At 46.6% G+C, this 23,100-nt stretch overlaps 6 protein-coding genes across 6 annotated transcripts; 5 read left to right on the plus strand and 1 right to left on the minus strand.

Moving 5' to 3' along the window:
- Nucleotides 1-5,207: 5,207 nt before the first annotated feature.
- Nucleotides 5,208-7,027, plus strand: GLAREA_03862 (uncharacterized protein; the record flags this gene model as incomplete). The annotated part of the gene is made up of 2 exons (XM_008084115.1): nt 5,208-5,367; nt 5,418-7,027. The coding sequence occupies 2 exons, from the start codon at nt 5,208-5,210 to the stop codon at nt 7,025-7,027; spliced, it is 1,770 nt and encodes a 589-aa protein (XP_008082306.1).
- A 1,356-nt stretch (nt 7,028-8,383) lies between these two features.
- Nucleotides 8,384-10,568, plus strand: GLAREA_03863 (uncharacterized protein; the record flags this gene model as incomplete). The annotated part of the gene is made up of 5 exons (XM_008084116.1): nt 8,384-8,624; nt 8,670-9,092; nt 9,195-9,495; nt 9,565-10,225; nt 10,302-10,568. The coding sequence occupies 5 exons, from the start codon at nt 8,384-8,386 to the stop codon at nt 10,566-10,568; spliced, it is 1,893 nt and encodes a 630-aa protein (XP_008082307.1).
- A 1,059-nt stretch (nt 10,569-11,627) lies between these two features.
- GLAREA_03864 (uncharacterized protein) lies at nt 11,628-12,876 on the plus strand (the record flags this gene model as incomplete). Its single annotated transcript, XM_008084117.1, has 2 exons — nt 11,628-12,022; nt 12,078-12,876. The coding sequence occupies 2 exons, from the start codon at nt 11,628-11,630 to the stop codon at nt 12,874-12,876; spliced, it is 1,194 nt and encodes a 397-aa protein (XP_008082308.1).
- A 627-nt stretch (nt 12,877-13,503) lies between these two features.
- Nucleotides 13,504-15,622, plus strand: GLAREA_03865 (Protein kinase-like (PK-like); the record flags this gene model as incomplete). Its single annotated transcript, XM_008084118.1, has 7 exons — nt 13,504-13,865; nt 13,924-14,280; nt 14,338-14,522; nt 14,573-14,622; nt 14,670-14,694; nt 15,008-15,062; nt 15,112-15,622. 7 exons carry the CDS (start codon nt 13,504-13,506, stop codon nt 15,620-15,622), a joined length of 1,545 nt encoding a protein of 514 aa, XP_008082309.1.
- A 535-nt stretch (nt 15,623-16,157) lies between these two features.
- GLAREA_03866 (Protein kinase-like (PK-like)) lies at nt 16,158-19,068 on the plus strand (the record flags this gene model as incomplete). The annotated part of the gene is made up of 7 exons (XM_008084119.1): nt 16,158-16,510; nt 16,569-16,931; nt 17,016-17,242; nt 17,295-17,347; nt 17,394-17,510; nt 17,578-17,660; nt 17,712-19,068. 7 exons carry the CDS (start codon nt 16,158-16,160, stop codon nt 19,066-19,068), a joined length of 2,553 nt encoding a protein of 850 aa, XP_008082310.1.
- A 495-nt stretch (nt 19,069-19,563) lies between these two features.
- On the minus strand, nt 19,564-22,610 carry GLAREA_03867 (uncharacterized protein; the record flags this gene model as incomplete). Its single annotated transcript, XM_008084120.1, has 4 exons — nt 19,564-19,681; nt 19,754-19,808; nt 19,893-22,454; nt 22,508-22,610. The coding sequence occupies 4 exons, from the start codon at nt 22,608-22,610 to the stop codon at nt 19,564-19,566; spliced, it is 2,838 nt and encodes a 945-aa protein (XP_008082311.1).
- Between the last annotated feature and the right edge of the window lie 490 nt (nt 22,611-23,100).

A 23,100-nucleotide genomic window follows, 5' to 3' on the forward strand; every position in this document is an offset into this window, starting at 1 on the left:
CCCAGATGATATATTTAAATATTACTTCTTCTTGTTATTAGCGTAGTCATACTACTCAAACTCATTTCGACGATTTCTATACTCTACTTAAAGCCAACCCAACCAATCCACGAGATGTCTAAGTAAATCGTGAATACACCGCTATTTACCACCGACGCTGGCAGTATACAGAAAAAAGTGAAAATAATTACTGATAGATCATCACAGTTTGAACTTATTTAGAGTATAATCAAAAAAAGGAATTGAGATACAAGATGTTTGTTGTTTGATTTAAATGTCGATATCGGATTCGCATGAGAGGATGTAAGTGGCAGTGAGCTGTGAGTGATTATTTTAACCCATACATGGTAAGTAAGGCTTGGACAAAGTCTGGAATGTCTTCCTGTTTTTAAAATATCATTGACGAAATACATAATAGTCTGATAAGTAGATCGAGCAAATGGCGCCTTTCGCCTGCTATTTATTCTGCGGCTACAAGATAGAGCACCGTGGATGATGTTTCTATTGATTAGAGTAGATGTTCAGTAGACTAGGAATCTTACGTCTGAATGGTCTTCTGATATTTAGGGAGACTTGTTTGGTCATTCTCGCTGCTAGGCCTCCTACCCTACGGGGTTGGAATAAATAGTGATATTCGTTCCACCAAATATCTATACTACATGTCCATGTGACCTACAACTCCAAACGGTCTCTCAGAGGACACAGTATAGAGAGAGAGCTCGGGACGACTTGTCAACTCAGACGGGCATTCTACTTGCTGAAACAGTAGACGAAATACCCAGTATTCCGACAACTTGATCCAAGAAGCATCGTGTATCCACCACCACTTACTGCATCCACCACAAGACCGCTTTGCTTGCAGCACTCACGACAGACTCTCACCTATCAACTGATCCCATCCAACCACGCTCCCTCGCACCCTCGCAGATCCGCATGAATTCAAACCCTCCCGACACACCTCTACCGACATTGATCACCCGGCTTCTAAGAACCGTAATTCCTTACCATACTTACTCACCACTTATCACTCTTACCTGCTACCACATATACACCAAAAACCTACCACACCAGAAAACCAACCTGCCAAACACGGCAGCCCAACTTCCACACCCCACTAACCGGAGCGCTTCTCACCAGCCCCCCGCACCCCTCCAACCCCATCCTATTCGTCACCCACACCCCGCCCACATATGCACACCACCACCCCTCACATGGCCATTGGCCGTTAGAAACCCAAAGACTGTCGTGTCCTGGTTCGTGACCATCCAATGAGTTGCAACCTGAAAGTTGTTCTGGTAAGTGTATTCCTGGTCATAGCCGGTTCAAGCGAACTGTTGGTGGAGGCTGACGCGAAATCCGAATTTCCCACTGCGTTTCCACTGGGATTTCGAGCGGCCGACAAAATGTGTTGGTTTGGGAGCGTGAAAGGCGCTTTATTGGTGTGCGTGGATTTGGGAGTTGGTGGTGTGGGAGACCAGCAGCTGCGGGCTGTGTTACCGTTGTACCGAGTACAGCAGGTTGAACACTGCTGGTGTTTGTGTGTGTGGATGCTTGGATACAAGAATGATGATCTTGAGGTACAAACTGAACATCCTACTTGCCACCTCTATTCTTTCCATTTCTCCCCTCCCTCACCCGTGATCATCCCTTACTTCACCACTACCGAGAAAAAACGTGGTCCACACGCTCCAAAGCCGTTAGAAAGCCAAATAACTTGAGCTATCGAATCTTGAATCCAGACTTGTCACTTACTTGTCTTGTCACTTTCGTAGGTAACTTTCCTTGTTACTGACTTGAACCACTTACATGCTCACGAGGGCTTCAAGTGGTGCGCCAGTCTCGTGCATTGCATATGCGAGATGCGAGGGAGGAAGAAAAAGAAAAACTCTGGATTGGCGACAACGTGGAGGTGATCTAGAATCAAAACCTCAAAACCCTTGAGAGCCTTGTACTCATCGCGCTTCGAGAGACGCGTTTGTTCTGTATTTTATATTGATGTGTGAATCTCGTCGTGATTCCCTCGTTCTCGCGATGTCAACGTCCAGCCATGCGGGGCGATGCAAACAAACCTCAACGGACCAGCCCGTCATCGCAGTGCAAGTGCTCTTTAGGCTTTCGCTTGCCCCTAAACTCTCCGATACACTGATCCGTAGGGACCTTGATCTTCAAGATCCATTTTCCCACTCCGCAGAGTCCACTCCGATGCCGAAATTACCAGTTTGATATCAGAAATTCTTAGATAGGGTGAGCTTGCGAGAGATGTTTATCGCAAATGATGATCACAGATAAACAGATAAACAGATAAACGTGGAGGTTTGGACGTCGGGATTCGGGAGTGGGATTAGATATCGAATCCTCCCGGCTTTGCGAAATTGCAAGACCAGAGCTTTGGGCTTGGAGGATTGTGAAGGGGATGGGGAGAAGGGTAAAGGACCGATGTGATGCACCCTGTGGTTTTGGTGACTAGGATAGTTCGGTAGATATATACTTAACTGCAGGGTATTTGTTTCGATGTGGCTCCTAAGATTCTAGACTCAAGTGCACATGAATAATGGTGTTTCGAAAATGACCTTGGAAGAATCAAGATTTGATGTACTCAGTAGAGTTGATCTAGAAAGTGGTAAGTGAGAAGGTAACTGCAAGTAAGATACTACCTTGGGATCCAGCTTACGAGTACCTCATATTCTTATATTAAACTACATGCTTCTTGCAGCTTGCTGTGCGCATACTCGTACATGCTGTACGGATTTATTTAAGGACTTACCTCACTACCGAGGAGATTCCCTTTTTACCGCGCGTCCGCTGGATTTGATTTCTTAGAAGACACAGGTGCTGTTTTTGTCAATTTCACTCCCGAGGTTCGGCTCGCATCCCCAAAAACAATTGAGACGATCATCCATCCCGAATTTCAATTTCGTTTCAAAAACTTCAATCCTAGAACCCTCCTCCCGAGATCATACGCATTGAGCACCCAGTGCACTGATTTGCACAAATAAGGAAACCAGGAATCCGGTCGTAAGGTGCACATTTTTATGAATGACAGCACGGCCCTTGGTTTAGAACCTCGATGCCGGCATTGTTGGTCTCGATTTGTACGAAGTATCGCGAAGGTTGGTGTTGGTTCCTGCACGCATTTACTGCTCGAACACCCAGTGGTGTGGCATCAGTTTGTTTGGGACCTATGCAACCAACAAATCATCCAGAAGCAGTAACTTTCGTTGAATGACAAGTTGGTTTGGTATCTCACCAACAATGCACCCGTAAGTGGTAACTCTCGCTGCGGGAGAGCGGTTGGAAATGTTGGTGTTTCCCAAACTCGAAAAGCCTCGACATTTGGCCCCCTATTTATTATCGTGTTCGATGACACTCGTAGCTATCGACCCAGAACTCGTATGATAGGTTCTACAAACAACGTAGTCGGTATGATTTCGAGTTGTACGGAGGTTGCGTATCGCATTTGACTGAACTCTGTCACACGTTTCCTGGGGAGCGACTCGTGGCATGGCGTTTTTGGTGACAGAACTGGCTTGTGATGCTATTGGATCCGTGCTCACACCTGCGCATGTGGGTAGAGCGCAGCGCTTGAGGTGCTTACCACCGGTGAAGACTAGAATGTTAGCTTTGATACACCGGTCTTTGGTGTTGAAGTTAGTATTCTTCAAACGCACCTGGCTTTCGTGATGCCTTCAAAGCCCAGAACCTTATTCTTCACATCGCTTAGGAGCAGCAAAACGTCTTCCAGGTCTCTTCATCCTCACTCGCGGAGCACACTCTCATTCAGGCAAGCGGGAATGATTCCATGCGGCAAAGATGCAGCAATGCTGGTGCTTGCCGCCCTTTGGTGTGGGATGTGCGGTAATGTTGCTGGGGTTCGAAATGGGAAAGCCTCCAGGGTTGTGAGTGGAATGCCACAGAGGAACTTCGGGTGAAGAGGCCCTGCTAGTCATCACGGAGAAACCACCTGATGGGTTGACGGTCAGAGCAAATGTGGTTCCAACTTCCATGGGTCAGAAAGGGAAGAAAAGGGTGTGGGAGTGGAGGAGGGGGTGGGATTAGCCTCGTGCAGGTTGGAAAGAGGAGAGTGGGGTTTGATTGGGTACCGAGGGGTATTTAGATGTCAGTTGTGAGAGCGGCATTAACTTCTTGTGCGACTAAGTGAAGATTGAATAAGTGGTAGACTGTCAAGAAAAGTTTGGAAATAACTACTTTACTGATAACAAGAGAGAAATAAACAGTAGATATCTGAGCATTGTGTCAATTTAATTCAGAAATATCGTGCTGCGACTGCCACTTGATTCATCTTGCTAACACAGGTCCCCAATGTATACCTCTTGTCAAACTAGATAGACGTAATTGCAAGTCAAGCGTCGAGCAATAGAAGCCTCAATCTTGTACAGCTATGCTATGCTCATTGTCATTTCCTTCGGGAAGTCGTGATGTAAATAAGACTATGTGATTGTGATGATTGAGGCGTGTATGTGAAATACTGCTCTGAAGAACGGATGCCGCTTTCAACACCGTTTTCTAGTCTCCCAGCCTTTTTCACTATTCCCGCCCTTTTCTGCTAAGACCACCTCGCCATCCCAGATTGGGGAGTCAAGTCAAGGCTGATTCTGGCTGCCGCACGGGCTGCTACTGGACCCGCAGGGTGGTACTGGAGAAGCGAAGTATCGTCCCGACCTGATCCTGCTTCCAATTCCACCCACACTCTCTCTCTCCTCTCGAATGTTGCGTCGACCTCTCCAACATCAACCAAGTCCCGGACTCGAGAGGATCTCGTCGCTCGAGCGACGTCGACAGAGAGTTTTGTATCCTTCGAAACAATAAAACTATCCGCCGGACTCTATCGACAGCTGTAGACCATTCCGACAGTACGGACACTCCGACAGAACAACTATTTCCGAATACCAGCTTGCATCGCTCCAGTATTCGAACGCCGTATAATTCAGAAACTCGATCGCACATCGCACGATAATTCGTTTCTTCGCATTCGTGGGCATACTTGTGAGCATTCCCTAACGTCGCTTGCAGTTCCCAGACATAATCCCAACGAACGGGCTATCGGGAACGAGGCCTCTGGGGCTGGTCAAGGACTGAGCTGACAGTTGGAATAGACACCACCACGACCTCGTCGCCAACAACAGTAGTTATCACCGCCCCGTGATCATTGCATTGACGCGCAGCACGAAACAACTCCATTCTTCGCAATGGCGACTCCAGCTCAGGTTCAGCCTGCGGGCCAGAGCATCACTCGTACGACTCGTGGTATTCCAGGAGACCCGCGCAATCCTTCGAGAAAATTGACATATTTTATCAATGTTATTCAACAGCCAGAACGCGCACGCGCATGTGGCTCCGGTGCAAAGTGTACGTCGTGAGAGACACCATTATTAATGCTTTCTGCTAATCCTCTACAGCTTCCGCCGATCGAAGACCGGTTGATCCTCCACCTGTCGTGCAATTGCGTATCATGGAAGGGGAGAATGCCGAAAATGATATTACCTTTGCCTACGACGCCAACTTCTTCCTGTTTGCGACACTAGAGTCGGTCAGGCAGATCGCTCATGGTCGTGTGCACCCAGCTCCATCGCAAATTCCAGTCCTCACTGGCATGCCAGTATCCGGTATGGCCTACTTAGATCGACCACATGAAGCTGGCTACTTCATCTTTCCAGATTTATCCGTTCGCCATGAAGGTTATTATAACTTGAGTTTCAACTTGTACGAACAAACCAAAGAAGCCAAGGATATGGATGCCGAGCCTTCCAAGAGTCCTGGGCCAGCAATGCCTGAGAATGAGCTGCCTGCTCACTCCTTTCACTGGCGCTTGACCGTCAAGTCCCAACCATTCACAGTATTCAGTGCGAAGAAGTTCCCCGGTCTAGCAGAGAGCACTACGCTTAGTCGAACGGTCGCCGAGCAAGGTTGTCGAGTTCGAATTCGTCGTGATGTTCGCATGAGAAGAAGAGACAAAGCTGAAGAGGAATTCAATGGAAGTCAAGCGCATGACATGTACGCAAGACCCAATCGCCATATCGAACAGCCCCAGGAGCCATATTCACGGGAGCGATCCAACAGCCTGACTGGCGATGATGCAAGGCGTATGTCCTCCGGCTATCACGAGCAACTCGACGCCTACCGATCTCCCAGCGGTTCACCATCCCCACCACTGCAAGAATTGGCGGGTCAAGAGAAGATGTCATGGTTGAAGCCCAATAATGCATCGGGTCCTCAATTCGTGCCTCCTCCAGCACCGCACCAACCTCAACAACAACAACCCTACCAAGGCCAGCCAAGTTATCATGCTGCACCACCACCTCCTCCTCCACAACAACACCCACATCCGCCTGTCCAACATCATATTCCGGCTCAACATCAATATCGCGGTCCACCACCTCCTGCCCCGTCACCGGCTCAGCCATACGCTCAGGAAAGGCCGTATCCTTCCTCATCATACCCACCCCCTCACAGAGAACAATCGCAAACATATGATGATCCTCACAGGAGACACTCAGCTGCTTACCCACCTACCCAGCCTTCAGCCCCACCACCACCAAGCGTATTTCATCCAGCAGTCGATAGCAACCACCAACATCGGCCATCATTCCAGGGCTATAACCACCCTCCTAGTCCATCTTTACACCCCGTTCTCCCGCCTCTCAAGGCGCCTTTGATGAACCAATATTCCGAAGAATTGAGATCTCCATCGGGACCCTTACCACCGGTTAGGACAACTGCACCGTCATTCACAAGTCCAAATTACATACGTCCATCTGAACCCCCATCATACCCTCACTATCCGCGTTCGCAGCCTCCACCGCTTTCTGAACCCACAAGAGTTAAGCGGCCGCATGACACGGCATTCAGTTATCCTTCGCAAGCGCCACTTCGAGATGGTGCTCGTCCGGATAACCATGAGAAGGAAGAAGAAGAAGAAGACGACGAGGAACAACGACCACAACTTGCCTACAGACGTGCAACAGGGCTTATGGCAGTTAGACAGCAGCCAGAAGTGATAAATTCATAAGCTACTATTCAGATTTTGAATGATTATGTTTGGAGTTCATGGGTCGGGCGGCAAGCCTCATATTATTATCGGCGTTCTCGGGAAGAGATGTTAGATACCAAAACTTGGGTTTTATATCGAGACGAGACTTGAAGAAGGACATCCTTCTACACAATACGCGTTACGAACGCGAATCAATTTTCTTTTGATCAATTTTTTTCTGTCACAATTTTCCTATCGACGATTGGTCGAAGAACCATCAACGATTTCTACGCTTCAAATACACGCAACGAACGCACCCCGTTATTTTTCCTTTTAATTGCAATGTCTAGAGGTACACAACTCACCTTGGATTTAACCACACCAATTTCATTTTGTCATAGGGATAAGGAGCTTGGATGGAGGTAAAGGCTCTGTAAGCCTGTTTTGGTGGATGTGTGAAAGGATGCAGGAGGACTCAGGAGAGGGGATGGATGAGGGTGATTTGCTATTTATTGTGTAATTTTGGGATTGAGGAGGAGATGCTTAGGCAGGAGTGACATTTTGGGATGTGCGTGTGCTTTGGTGTGTTGGGAGGATTCTTGCTTCTTTCTCCAACCTGCCTGTGTTTTGGGTGTCGGTGTTTATATTGAGGGATATGTAGGGTTGGTTGTTAGTTGTTTGTAACTATGTATGGATGTAGTTAAGAAATAGAATGGAAAATTCTACTTATAAAGTCTATCCCTGAGTCCCGAGATGAGGTGTCACTAAAAAAATTCATAGTTCTGGATTATTAGATTTCTTTTTAGCAAGCCTATGAAGTTGTTCATGAAATACTACTTACTTTAACTATTTCTCTAAGGAGGATTACTTCTAAGTTTTGTTCGGAGCCTTGCGTAGGCTGGAATGGAAGCCATGTTGAGCGTTTATTGCGCTAGCTTGTCAAGGTCGACTGGTACCTAGACTACAGCCATAAAGCTGACGAATGATGTGTGTTATTAGCTACCTATTCGATGAATGGCTGCGGGGATACGGAAGCTGCTCTTGACTTTACGTCGTCGTCCACACCCTCCCTCCCTTATTGATGCTCGAGCGCAAGAACGCAACAACCGTGACAGAATATTCGATGATTGGATATTATGTTGCTTTCAGCTGGCGTGCTGGGGCTATGGACTCTCCAGCGGTTAGTTCCGCGTTCACTTGGTGTCGATGGAGCCTAGAACGTGGCTGTTTTCTACTCAGCCTTATGCACCGGTACGATATTATGATACATGCATTATACAAATCATAGGCTTGGCTCAGTTGGTGGGCGTATAAGTAGATGAAATGGCTCTTAGACCTAATTTTCTCTTGAAATCTAGCCTGATCTCATATAAGTCTGCTGTAGCCCAAGTATACATGTCTCTTCTAATTGTATATCTCTTGACGGCAGCAAGTCTGTGGAAAAGGGTTGAGGGCGACAGATTCGATGAGTGCAAGATTCGACTTGAGCGTATATTAAACGGGACGGAGAGTTATGGACCATATAACAATGAGACGATACGAAGCTCGGGGATTATATATAATGGAGTGGTAACGGGTATGAATTCTGAGTTTTCCAGGACGTCGAGAGGTCAATTCTTGACGGTCACAACTGAAGGTATGATGATGAACTCCTATCGTACAGCTTTTGGTTAACAAATAGGTTGTCGCGCCATCTGTGGAAAATCCCCAGATTGGTACTGGTCATCCGACGTGGGTTTGAGCTTGAGCATCATTTCCAACTGGGTCTTGCCGATTCTGGCTTTGCTGGCTGCGTTCCCCTTTGACTCGATTCATAAAAGCCATGGGAGGTTGTGTTTCAATAAACAGCCTGGGAGAGTCAGGGGGACGTTGCTGGCTTTGGTTAACTGGATCGGCTCTCCACAACTTGCTCTATCGGCGATTCTGTTTAGTATATATCAGAATGTGGTATGCGCTCGAGATGCTGCTGGAGAACCTAGCGAAGCGGTTTCTGCACTTGATGGGGATTTGATAGAGATGCAACCCCCAGGAAATCCGGGAGCTCAGTTGAATATGACACCGACACAGATACAAGCCCGCAAGAACGCATATTACGTTGTCTCCTGTATGAGCCAGTACAAATATCATCGCGAGATGGATCTCGAGTTCCTGAAAATCTTGATTTACGGCTTGATCACGCCTTTCCACGTCAGGTGAACAGATTCAGACCACAACGAAGATCCTCTCGAGCTCGAAAAGCAAGAAAAGGTTCAACAGTGGACTGGAGAACTCCTACACGCAATGGCATCCCAACTGCGAGTGCTACGGCGTCTAGGCGTACGCCCGGCTTTCCTCAGTATATCGCTTTTCTGTGTCGCCTACGCTATCTCGGTTTTCATGGCTTTTGGAAATATCGGGGATCGAACGACAACGCATTCCCTCGCCGTTGGTATCCTTATTAGCTGGTTGCCGATTCTGCTCCTTTTCGCTATCGTTGATCGCAATCCGATCTCCGCTGAACGAAGCAGGTGAGTCTTGGGCTCCAACGTTTAAATTGACAGGCGCATTGGACTAATCAAGACGCATCCGTTCTTTAGAATATTGTTCATCCGCTGGATATCAAATGTGGAAGCGGTAAAGAAATGGGAGAACCCACCGTTCCAGCCGCTCAGGCTCTCTTTCGAGCCTCGTCCCGAGCGTAATAACGTAGGACATCCCCACACAACCCAACCTATCTGGTGGGCCGAAGATAACATGCGATGGCCGGAAGAAGCAAATTCGACAATGTTTCCCCTGGGAGACTTCATAGGCCAGGGAAGAGAGATGGGCTTTAACGGGCTTGCAGATGCGTTCGCCTATGCCATGCGCAAAGAGCTCGCAAATATGACCGCTACTAACACCCGCGATGGACTAGAGGGCCACCGTTTGTTGCACGCAGAACATTCGAACGTTGCCAAACTTACTCAAGAACGACTCGAATCCCGACCGTTTTCTTATTATGTCTGTGCATTGGTCTCTCTGACCCTCGTCTGGTGGGAAATCGGCATGGCTCTGATGCTCTCGTGCAGTATTCCAACCGTGGGCGTGGGCTGCAGAGCGGCATCGTATCTTTTGTATGGGCTTCTCAGTACCATTCCATGGGCGATCAATGCGTGGCCGTCACGGAATCCTGGGAATCCTAATAGATGGAGGAAGGGATTCAGCATACTCATCTGTGTGGTCTCTACTCTTTGCCTGTTCTTTATCTTGTTTGCCGCTGTACGTATTGCCCTCTCATATTAGAATCCCCATCATGTTCTGTACCATTGTCGCTAATTTGAATCTTGAATCGCAGTTCAGCGGTGTCCTCAAAAACTGCTGGTGTAGGGGCGGATCAAGTCAGTATGTGGACTTCGAAAATGCGTTTTTTTACAGAGATAAGAATCACTTTAATGTTGTGACGTTTTGGAGGGTAGCTGCTAGTGTGGGCGCCATTCCTATATTACTTAGCTTCGTGGTCGCCTGGATTATGTTAATCAAGATGAAGCCTCTATGTCAGGTGTCGGTGGATAGTAACTTGTCGCGAAGTTATCCGAGGGCGGATATGATTTGGTTATCTTAATTTAAACTGTTTGTATCTGGTTACTATTAGCGGAAATTCATAGATTATGGCTTGGGATGTTCCTTATACTTTCGAATTATGCAATTGGGGAGTTGGCTTCGAGCCTCTTTTTGAACTCAATCGGAAGATGGAGGGTACGGCCACTGGCTGGAGGAAGTATAGCACTCTTTGACGATATATCTTCCCACACTTGCTGTTAAGAGCCCGTTTTCAGAAGTCGACGCACTTTTGGGGGAGACACTCAACTCATTTTTCAACCTTCTTGAATCCATGATATGTTGTAAACTATTTTTAAGGGTTACAAAATGTAGTAGTAACTTAGCTCCAAATATATGCTAGCATCATGCATCAAACCTCGAGTTCTGATCCAGGTTGAAATCTTAAGGGATCGACGGGTTATAGCTTTGACTTCCCTCAGAATTACATACTGATGGATGTAGGCTTGGAATTCCCGTTGTTACTTGGTTATCTTCCCGCTTGTGGACACCATGAGTAATGAGGGAAGAGGCGGGAGTTGTTAATTCGTTTGGCTTAGTATGAAATACATTTCCACAGCCTAAAAGCACAGAAAATTAATATCTTCCTCCCATATCTAATAACTTATTTATATATATTGGGAATATCGAGGTACAGTATCGAGGAAGTACATCACAGCATAAACACAAGCTTCGACCGCTCCCAAAAATAGCAAATTCAAATTTAAACTTTCCTCGGCTCCGCAACCGGGGATTTGACGTCCGTGCACTAGCTGACGTTTTTGTTTTGGTAAGGATGTGATTCACGCGTGTCCATTGGTTGTCCGTTGCTGTGGCGTCTTGTTTTCTGTCAGCCTCGTCTGGTCTGATCCAATTTCAATTTCAATTTCAAAATACAACACGGACTACTCGTTGGTACGGCGTACAATATGCGTATTTAAGGGGATCTTCCTTGACGCGTGGGACGATTTCCTTGTTTTGATTTTTCTTTTCAGGCGGTGAGAGTTCTAAGAGTTGTTTTATTGCGACATTTGGATTGCGGTGTGGGGATTGTTTACTTTCTTGATCGTGGGGACTCTTCGAGATGGCGGATTCCAGCGCTACGAAAAGGTCGAGGGTTGATGACGATGAGGTGACGCCTTCGTCGAAGAGATATCGGAATAGCGAGTGGCCATTGCCGTCGACGGCTACGCCCCAAAGACCGAGTAAATTCCTCGAAGGCTCCATGAATGACCGGGTTAGCAAGAAACCGCCCACGCCGTTTATTGAACAGGAGCGACCGCTTTCTATGATCACGAATCACTCAGATGCGCCTCGACAGTCTGGAATATTCAAGTTTGGCAGGTCGATCACGGCGGGGTTTAATCCTGCTAATTGGAAGATTTGGTCGAAGACGCAACCGGCTGTTAGGGACGAGAGGACGGAGCAGCAGCGGTTGTGGGATGCTCAGAAGGAGATGGCAGATAGGAAATATGAGGAGTAAGTTTTAACCTAGATATAAGATCGACGGTTCTAGTTACTAACTTGCGGGCAGGCTCAGAAGGTCCGGATATATTCCTGTTAGCACCAAAACAACCCCAAAACGAGCTAAGCATGACTCTGCAATCTATATGAGCAACGGCCCTATCACGCCTCCTCGACATTCGGTCTCTGCTGCTTCATCACCAGTTGGAGCTCAGTCAAAACATCCCTCCCACATGAAGAAGACATTCGGGTCTAAAAAGTCCTCTCTCTCAAACATGAAGAAGGCTTTCGGCGAGAGTGCTACGAGCCTGCGAGGTGGGGTCACAAAATCAGTCAAGAGGATTAGTTCAAGAAAAGACTTGACAAAGCAACAAAAGCTACAGGAGAAGTTGAGCAAGGCGGAATACAACACTGAGAAATATCGACGCCAACTCGCGGAGTTGATGGATGAGTCCGACTCTGCTGCTCCCACACCTACACCTATCACTGTGGCTCCTCCTCCAGCACCTCCACGTTTCGTCCCTATACTCTCCTCGCTACCTTCTGAACGCCTTCTCGCTGGGTACATATCCGACGATGGTGAGGAGGATGAATTGGAACAGGACACTAATATTGGCCGCGCCGTTTCTGTGTCAAGATCCAACGCACCAGTCCGAAAAACATCGATCCCGCAACTCCAGAAGGAAATCGAGGAGAAGAAACGACAACTTACTCCAATCCGCAGCAGAATCCACATAATCACCGAAGGCGGAGATGTTCCACCCATACCACGATTACCTGAAATGTACAAAGACAGCAAGGTCGCTGAACCGCAGAAAGGACTCCCGAGAGATACCGAGTCGTTCGTCTGGGACCGGGATACTTTTTGATTAATGACGCATTTTTGTGTTTACTTGAGCTGCATTGGATGACTGACGCATTGTTCTTGCTTAAGCGTAAATGAGATTTTTCTGAATTATGAGAACATGGATTTATGTATGGATTGACGACGCCACTTTGTTTTACGATTTTTCTTTGTTTGGCATGCGTGCATGGAACAGCGATAATTTGCATAATTCTCTTTTGGGGGGAAGATTATTGGAGAGTGTAGATATTTGGGGACGGATCTTATCAATCTTTGAACTTTGTCTGCGGTTCCATCTAGAAGCGTGATGTTTGGTGGCCGAATATTCGCACCCAGGTAAGTGGATTTCGACAATTGTTCGTTCCCTTCTTAATAGATTTAGGTAATCGCCTTTCCCTACCTTATCAAGCGACGTCAATTTCCAAGTCCGTCTCTTTCATTCTCTTGATTCTCTTTGTTCCGTACACAAGGTCATTGCTGCAATGGCCTTGAGGATATGAATGCGGCTTGCTACCTGGTCGGTTGTTTCCTCCTTTGTTGGGTGATGAGATATTTTTGTTCAAGGTATCACCCCATCAAGCTTTTGAGAACGCTATCCACCAAATCTACGTGTCCATACTGGGGTCACTTAATTTCTCCTAGGGGTTCCAAGATGGCATTAAATTTGGCCGGCCCACCCCGCCACTATACGAATCCGGAAAGAAACCGAGTACGACTCAAAAGTTACAACACTTTTCACCCCGAAGACCGTGCTTTCATCAAAGGCCTCCCAGAGCACCAGGATGTACCAGCAGGATATCGTACAACACCATGGCCACGCACCCCACCTATCGCTGTCGCTGGAAATGACATATTTCCTGGCTATAGCTCTGCGGGAGTGCTTGATACGCTGAGAAGACCTCACAGGACAGCAGAACGCCGGGATTGGTTGGCTAGCACCATTGAGGAGTTGGCTACGAGAACTGCTGCAGGTGCAGTTGGGCAGTGGAGATGCATTTCAATTCTGGGTAGCGGGTATGTTCATCGTTGTGCATCTGAGCCTTATGTTCGCTAAATGCGTCGATTTGAATAGGATCTCAGGCAAAGTAGGACTTTGGAGATATGACGGCGGCGACGACAATGATATAGCCGTTCCCAGGGAAGTTGCTGTCAAGCAAATCCAAACCCTGAGAATTGGCGGAATGGATTACACCGAAGAAGCGGGCTACCACCAAATGTTTTCAAACACAAATTCTTGTCACATAGTGCATTTCCATGCCTCCGACATAATCACCCCGCAAGATGTTCAGACGATGACGGCTAACCCCAATTCAAAGGAGTACGTCCTTCCTGCAGTTGCAAATACTTGGCTACAACTGCGAAGGAGGATTATTATGGAATACTGTGAATTGGGCAGTTTATACGACTTGCTTGAGAGAAGAGACATAGAGTATGTTTTTGGTTGCCCTTCTTTGAAGTGGTGGCTCCAGCTAACGTTCGAATGCAGGAGTGAGCCATTTCATGAAGAAACCCTTTGGAAGTTTTTTGAATGCTTAGTCGATGGCATATCGGTCCTTTCTGAGGGCGTAAACTATGTTTGGGATCAAGCTACGGATCAAGCCCAAGCCCAAGAACTAGGACCAGCGGGCCCATGGGTACAGCACGTTCATTTTGACATGAAACCCCACAACAGTATGTTGCTGTGGACCTCTGTCCTAACCTCTGCTGAAGGAGATATTTAGTTATGTTGGGAGAACGGGATGCGCAACATCCGGACACCCCAATTCTGAAGGTTGGTCTAAGATGTTGAATATTTGAGATGAGGCTCACATTGAATAGCTTGCCGACTTCGGACTTACCGAAGGTATATACCCGAACTATTTAAATCGGGATACGGCTCAGAATACAAGAAATTGGAGGATATACCGGGAAATTCTTCGGACGCGTGGGACTTGTGGATTCTACACACCCGTAAATTTTCCCATTACCTGTTCATGTGTATATCTTTATAACTTGTACAGGAACAATTCACCGATGCATGGGACTACCGTCAGTATTTTTCCTTTGCTCCCCCACTTGAGCTCTACTCCCTAGTGGCCGAGGGCCTTACGTGATCTTTAGACACAGCTCTCTGTTCCGGAGCAAACAAGAAACACGAATGCTAATTTACTGGATAGAGGACTGGGCAATCTCTGGCATAGCGGGTATCTACGGCACTGCAACTAACGTCTGGTAAGCGTATCTTATCCTCCGTCTGCCATGGCGATTAATAAGTATGTAGGGCCATCGGATTCCTTATGTACTCTATGATCCACCTCGCTACCGGGTGGAGACCACCTTTAGACGCCTTCCTGCCCACCTTCATGATCAACGGTGGTCCAGCTCGCGGGATCACCTACGGAGAATCCATAACCACAGACTCTCCTATCTCGGTTCAGCTCAGAGATCTCATTTTTGAATGTCTATACATGGATCCTGCCCACAGACCCAGTTTGAGAGATATCAAAGAAAGAGTGTGTAGAGGTCTTGATGCACATGTAACAGCGAGGAATCATGTGGGAGACCAGCCAGAAGGGTGGGATCGATTCATCGAGCGGAGGAGGAGACCTTCGTGGTCGAGAGTACGAAGGCGGCGCAGGAGGAGTTTCTTCCCGGGGTGTGGGAGACGTCGGCAGAGGACGAAAGCTGAGGATGATGCAGCCTATGTTCCCGGTGGGATATTTAGTCAGGGAGAGAGGGTGGGGGCTAGGAATAGGGATGATTTGGTGGGCTTTGATTCGGATGATAGTTAGTTGTGGGGATGCTTTGAGAGTCAGATTCACATTTTATGGGGCCCAAAGCATTCGTCTGTCTAGTTGGATGCTGTTAGGCTTGTACAGTAGTGCAAGTTCAAGGTGGCGACTCGAAATTAGGAAATATTTCGAAAGGCAATGATGTAGATACAGACCATTGAGCAATTGGAAATATTGTTAAGAAACAACGGCCTGTCACATGACCAAGGGAAGGTCGCTTAGCTAGGCCGCCCCCTTATACCGTATCAATCGGCAATTTCCACCAATGCTTAGATCCTCTTTGCTTCCTTGGGTGTATTTATTGCACCTAGATGTAACAAAGAATGAAAGCTTAGTAGTCGCGATGAATGCAGTTACTTTCTGAGTTCGATTTTTTCTTTGTTCATTGGTCTACATTAGACTCTCCTTTGTAATGTTGATACATGATGTTTTTTTCCGTATTAAAAATACAATTCCTTTCAGAAATTCTAAGATTACACATCAATGTCTTTTTTAATTTGGTTAATCTATTGCGACGATTAGAAATATATCAAGTATGGCTGCACAACTTCCACATACTGATGCCGAGATGAGGCGCACCCAGCTCTCAAATTTCAATCGTTTCCGCCCCCCAAACGCTGCTTTTGCTAATCCCCCTCCCGTCCCTCGCACTCGATTGCCACCAGGGTATCGGAACATGGGACCATGGCCACACCCGCGCCGAGGTGAAATTCATCCAAACCGCCCACCGAAATATCCATCTCCAAGACCTATGAAGCCTTTGAAGAGATATCGGAGAGACGCGGAGATGATGGCCTGGGGTGAGAGTCGAATCGAGGAACTGGAGATTCGAACTTTCAGAACCCGCCGCCGGGGTCGTTGGAGGGGAGTTAGATCGCTGGGTCGGGGGTAAGCTTTTCTCCTGGAACCTGTATGAGACTTTCTGATGGGTTTTGTGTTTAAATAGTACTGGGGGTAAAGTAGGACTGTGGCGTTACGAAGGCGTCCGTAACGACCTCGTTCAACCCAATGGAGACATCTTGCCGGCCGAACTTGTCATCAAACAAATGCAGAATTATGCTTTGAATGCGGCAAGTTATGATGAGGAAGCAGACTATCATGAGAGATTTTCTCGAAGAAACAATACGCAGCACATAGTCGAATTCCTCTTTTCTGATTCTATTAGTGCTCAACAGCGTGATGAAATGGTCAGCCTTGAGGGAGTTGCTGCTCCAACGGCGGATTATTTCTTGGGAAAGAGACGTCGAATTTTTATGGAATATTGCGAGCTTGGGGATTTGAATGGTCTGCTGGAGAGAAGACGATACGAGTATGCTTTAAACTTTCTTATGTTTTGTTACCTTTCTTTGATTCTCAGTTGCATGAGAATTGAGCTGACGTAGTTGGATAATAGCCGTGAGAAGTTTAAAGAAGAGACACTCTGGATGTTCTTCAGATGTCTTATTGATGGTATATCAATTCTGTCTAAAAGCGCGGAGTACGAATGGGATCCTTCGGCTGGTCCCCCCGTTGACCCCGAAAAACCTGAAGGGGAGCGTATGGGGGTGTCTGCGATACCATCTGAAAATAGACGACCAGACTGGCAAACATGTGTTCATTTTGATATCAAGCCCGAAAATAGTAAGAAAAGGACCTACAGTATATCATTATAATACACTAATGTAATGTTTAGTCATGCTAGGTGAGAGAGAGGCAGCAAATCATCGTCTATATCCGATTTTGAAGGTAAAGGGTTTGTTGCGGAGGTACGACTTATTACTAATGAATCTAGCTTGCGGACTTTGGACTTACCGAACGAGTAATATTCGACAACATGACTTCTGCGAGAGAACGTTGGCAGTGGCGAGAGAAATGGCGTAAATCTGGAACTCCGGGATCTTACACTCCAGTATGGCCCCTCCAATGCTCCATCTATTTCTCACCATCGCTTGTGTATAATTCTTAACATTCCACAGGAACAATTCACCAAAGCTTGGGATTACGAGGACTACGTAACATCAGGGATAGCGGGACGTTATGGAACCAAAACGAACATCTGGTAATCTCCCACTCCATCCGTAAAATCGAATCAAACATTAACCTCACACAGGGGTATCGGTTTCATTATGCTCAAACTAATCTACCTTAAACCAGTAATTGAGCCACCATTAAAACCTTTTCTACCCAGCTTTCTTATCGACGGAGCCCCTGCTAAAGGAATGACTTACGGACAACGCATGATTGCGGCCGGTTATTCCGAGACGCTTACACATCTCGTCCTTGAATGCTTGTACGAGAGGCCGCATGACAGGCCTCGCTTGAGGGTGCTCCATGAGAGAGTGTGCCGGGGATATAAGGATGCACGAAAAGCGAATAGGCCGATTCGAAGAGATGGTTTTGTAGTTGTGAGAGAAGCTACAGAAAGGTGGGACAGATTCATACCACCGCCTCGGCCGAGATGGCAGGGCGGAGTACGTAGAGCACCGAGGAGAGAGAGTGAACAGGACCAGGACTATGATCCTGAGAGTAGAGTATTTAGTCAGGGTGAAAGAGTTGGGGCTAGGAATCTTAACCCGGACCATAAGAAAAAGAAGGTGGAGAAGGATGTGACTCCGACTTGGACGTCTTCACAGCTAACAAGCACGGTAAGCGACTTGAGTACCCAGACTTGGAGTTACGTTAGCCGCACAGGCAACTCAAGCGACTCAGATAGCTCAGACGACTCAGATAGCTCAGACAACTCTGATGATTCAGATGACGGGGATGTTCCAGATACTGAAGTTCCAGTATATGATGTTGGAACATATGATTCGGTGACAGATAGCGAGGAGCATTTAAGTGAAGTGCCCGAGGTGGATAACGGAGATGATGGAGGCGACGATGGCAGAATGGAGCACCCGCACCCACATACTGAAGTTTCACCAGACGTGGGAGAGACTTATTACGGGGCGTATTTCGACGAAGGGTTCGAGGTAGTCCAAGAAGATGCAAATGACGCGGACGTAATGGAGGACTCATCAGATGTTGGAGAGGCGTATGATGGGGAGGCTGTGGCTAGAGCGCATGATTCAGATGATACAGACGAAATGGAGTACCCATCAGATCTCGAAGTGGCGTATGATGAAGAGGATGTGGCTAGGGCGGCCGATCCAGATGACGCAGACGAAATGGAGGATATAGACACTTCAGCTTCAGATTCTCCAGATTTAGATACTCCAAGCTCATCAGATGTTGAAGAGACAGAAAGAGTGGCGGACCTAGATGATGTGGAAGTTGATATGAATGATCCAGATGCTGGAGAGATGTTATGGGACATAGATGACGCACTTGTTGCGGCTGGGGTAGAAGAAGAAGATAGCTCAGATACAGAGGACGATTCGGATACGGAGGGCGATTCGGGTACGGAGGACGATTTGGATACGGAGGACGATTCGGATTCTGAAGATGAGTTAGCTCGTCCGAGATAATCTTGATCAAGCATATTGGAATTGTGCTGTTGTTTAGGGTGTTTGGGGTGTTTGAATTAAGGGGCGTATATGAGAGGGATTGCGGAACGGGGTAGTAATGTTGTAATTCTATTTTTGCTGTTCTCTTGGCTGTTTAGAATCAAAGTTATAATGTTGTAGTGTGGTCAAGACTGGAAATTGAAATGATTTTGCCATGGTATAGGAAGATGAGTGTAATAAATGTAAAGAATATCGGAGCAATTATCCGTCGAAACAGAACGCGGTCGCTTCACTTAATTGCAAAAACATGTGTCGCATTATTTTTTCAAGTCAACGAACCATCAGGAGGTCGAAAAATGGTAAAGGGAAAGAATCAATAGCCAGCAAGTCCTCGGTCTGATTCTCTTTAGCGCAAATATGTTCCAAGAAAAAGGATTCAAGATCGAAAATTTCTCCACAAAACTGTCATCTGAATCTTTCTACTTTCATTCGTCAAATTATAGATCACCAAGTCTCTTATGACGAGTCATTTATCTTCTTACTCTCGACGATCTTTACAAGCTTCGTACCCAAATGCTCGAACCCATCTATCTTACCAAGTTTGCTGATAAGGTGGGAAATGTCACGAAGGACACTGCGAATAGACATTAGCATACTGTTACAGATAGGTTAAACACAATGCCGACAACAAGAAACGATAACTTACTGATCACGGCGAGCTTGATCTCCCAAATTCATGTCAAATGCCTTTCCCAGCTGGTCTTGGTAACTCAGAAAGACCTTCGACATTACTAGCTTCACGTCTCGGCTAGGCAGGTACTTCACAACCACTTTATTCAACTTACCTGTGTTGGCAACTAAGTCAATCATGTACTTGCTAACACCTTCTGCATCGTGACTCTCCTTCTCGTTCTCTTGCAACCGCCTTGCCAATGTCTGCGCCATAATATCAACCATTTTCTGATAGATACTATCTTGGTGTTCTTGAAACGAGTGTTGTACCTTCTCAAAATCGCGGATAACACTCAAATTCGGCGTATGACGGTGGACAAACTTGATGATATACGGGATAAGCGTCGCATAAAAAGCTAACGCTCGCGATGTGACGCTTAGATGCTTCATTGTGATGACTCTAAGACCAGCTGAACGCATAGCTCCAGCACCGAGGACAAGCTGACGGCATCGCGAGTCGTATATTTGGAGGTAGGATACAAGTGACTTGGCAATGTCAGCTGTCATGGAGGGAATTCTGCACATGAGGTGGAGAAAATGTGTGATTCCTTTCAGACAGAGGATGGCGGATCCAGGAAGCAAAAAAGCTTCGTCTTTGATAATAGCAGGTCGAATCTTGTCTTTTGAAATTTTGTTCGTCTGGGTCTTTTCTAAAGTTTGAATATCTTCATTCTCATCCGGTGACAGCGGGATCCAGATTTTGCTATTCTCGCTCCACGTCGGCGGATCACAGAGGCCACAATCAAGAGTCTGATTTAGATAATGCTTGTCTCCATATGTGAAATACGTTTCTTGCCAATTGTCGGTATCTGCTGCCTGGACAAGTATTTGAATCTCTCTATCCTTATGCGATCCGATAAAGTCAGTAATGTGATCGTTTAGAACATTCTTTAGCGATGTTCCCGGTCGCCCCGAGATGGCCTCACACTTGTTGATAAAAAGACGATTGAGTGTAAAGTAGCGGAGAAAGTGAGCTAGTGGTAATTCTTTAACCTGCTCCGATCGAACTCTAAGAATTTTGATTATGGTCTCCTGGGCAATGTCCACTGTCTGGCCCAAAAGATTGGCGATATCAAGCGAACTATGCGCATCATTTTGGCTCCCCCCAATAGCGCAAGCAACATCTAGTAGTAGCTCGGACTGGACTTTTAATCTTCTTAGAAACGCTGTGACGCTAACATATATACTTGAAAACAGAGTCTCCGCATCATTTGGGCTGAGAATGCAAAGATTCTGGCTCAGAATGGACGACTTCTCTTGTATGACGTGATTGCGACTTCCACTCGTAGTCGACCGAGACATCGCTGTCTCATTGTCTCTAGGCGTATTAGGTAACCATTTTTGCACAACGTTGTATATCTCCTGCTTTACTAATTTTCGGTACGTCTTAATTGCACTCAGTGTAGAGGATGACTGATGAAGACCAAAAATTTGAGATATCAGGGTGGTCCGGAAGTCCTCAGACACTGTATGATACCCAGGGGACGTGTCAATCTTGCTATTTCTGTGTTCTTGGGATCGTTGCGAAGCAGCATCCCATCTTGAAAGCACATCTACTGTGTCTATCGATGCGGCGTGATGTCGAAGATCACAAATAAGTAGATCTTGAAACCTAGACTCGAGGAGTTTACCCGTTCGAGACCGGAGAGTCTTTAGATCAGTCAGCACATTCTTCAATTCTGCAACGCCTCGTAAGTCTTGAAATTGACTTTGTGCCATGCCTTCTTCGCCTGCAACATCGCCTGGCGCACCGGAAATCAAAAGCTCGGTGGCACGAATCTCTTTAAGTGCCTCTTCTGCCTCCTCTTGGTCCACTAAAGACTCACAATGCGCCACTTTTTCCATAATTCGCTTCATTTGCAGGACACTATCGCTCATTTGGTGCAGGTTGCGGTACATGCGTCTTTTCTGTATGAGGTGCAGGCCTTGATTAGACACATCGTTATCCAGTGAGATAAGGTAGTTTCGCAGCGTTTTGACTCTACTAACTGATTCTATCGTATCCAAGTGAAGTTCCTTTAGCGACTCGAGAGCAGTGAAAAAAGAGTTAGATGCTAAAGCAATAGAAATTTGTAGATTTGCTTCTACAGTATCCATGTAGTAGGAGAGCTTCTCTTGGAGAATCGCATTTGTAGCCAAGGGTTTTCTTTGAGGCACCGCAGCTCCATGAATTTGTCGTTCGAGAGGGGTTGACGGTACAACATCAGATCGTTCAATAACACTGTCGAATGTCCTGGGATTTTCGAGCCGAAAGTCAGGAGAGAAGTATACCTTTGGAACAGTAGAAAGTGGTGGTGGATCGTGATAGTTTTTGGATATCTCCTTCCCGATAGCGACCTTTTCTCCAGAGTCGAAATGTTTTTTTGCAGTGAAATCCAACTGTTCCCCGAAAGGAAATGAAACCTGGTATTCTTGGAAATTATTGTCCAATCTTTTACTATAGGTTACCTCAAATTCGTTCTCGCCTTTTCTTAGGCGTTGTGACTGCTCGTATAAAGCACCCACTTGCGATATGTATGGCTGGAAGCTGTCAGAGCTAACAATCTCCACATCAGTAAGTGCTACGGAAGGTATGTCTTGTGCTGTCGGCATCTTGTAAGAATTGAAGGATGGCGCTGCAGCCTGAGAATGAAATCGAGGTGGCTCTATTGGCTGCTGTATGAGAGCTGAGATCTCTGAGAGAAGCGTTAGCAGAAGTTCTGAAGTGCGTAGTAGGAGGTACTACTACCATTTCGGGCTACCTCAAACTCATGGGATGGCCTGTTGATTTTCGATGCATCGAGATGACCCATGGGATGAGCGAACGAGTTGCTCTTTGATACTCGCTTCATTTTTGAGATATTTTCGGTCGTTCGTTATCGAACAGAGGTGAGCCAAACTGCCAGGAACTTTATCTCGGGCACCCTGGGAACTAGCGTTAAAGAATGATTAGTGATGGCAGCTTCAGATATAAGTAGTATCTTTGCATTTAGACGTTTATTAGCTGGCTGCCTTGATTGTGGGTAGGCATTGCCATCTTGTTGGTATTGGAGGTTGAGCTGTGTCTTAGTCAGCAGATGTGGCTGTGAATCTCTAAGGTGCAGGGGGGATAAAAGATTTGCGTGTGGAATTCTCTTCAGGTAATAATTGGTTTCCTCCCATTTTCACACTATACATCATATGATTTATATTTGTTTATTGAACCTTTTGATATTATTGTATACGAAGTATGCGGTCGTGAAATCATTGACAGGTAGTGGACCGCAATGAGATGATTGGGTAGGAGAGACCCACAGCCATATACTCCCCTGGACAATAGTGTTGCACCACGTGATTGCGATT

This window comes from Glarea lozoyensis (genome assembly GCF_000409485.1).
Source record: "Glarea lozoyensis ATCC 20868 chromosome Unknown GLAREA2, whole genome shotgun sequence".
Classification (NCBI taxonomy): domain Eukaryota; kingdom Fungi; phylum Ascomycota; class Leotiomycetes; order Helotiales; family Helotiaceae; genus Glarea; species Glarea lozoyensis.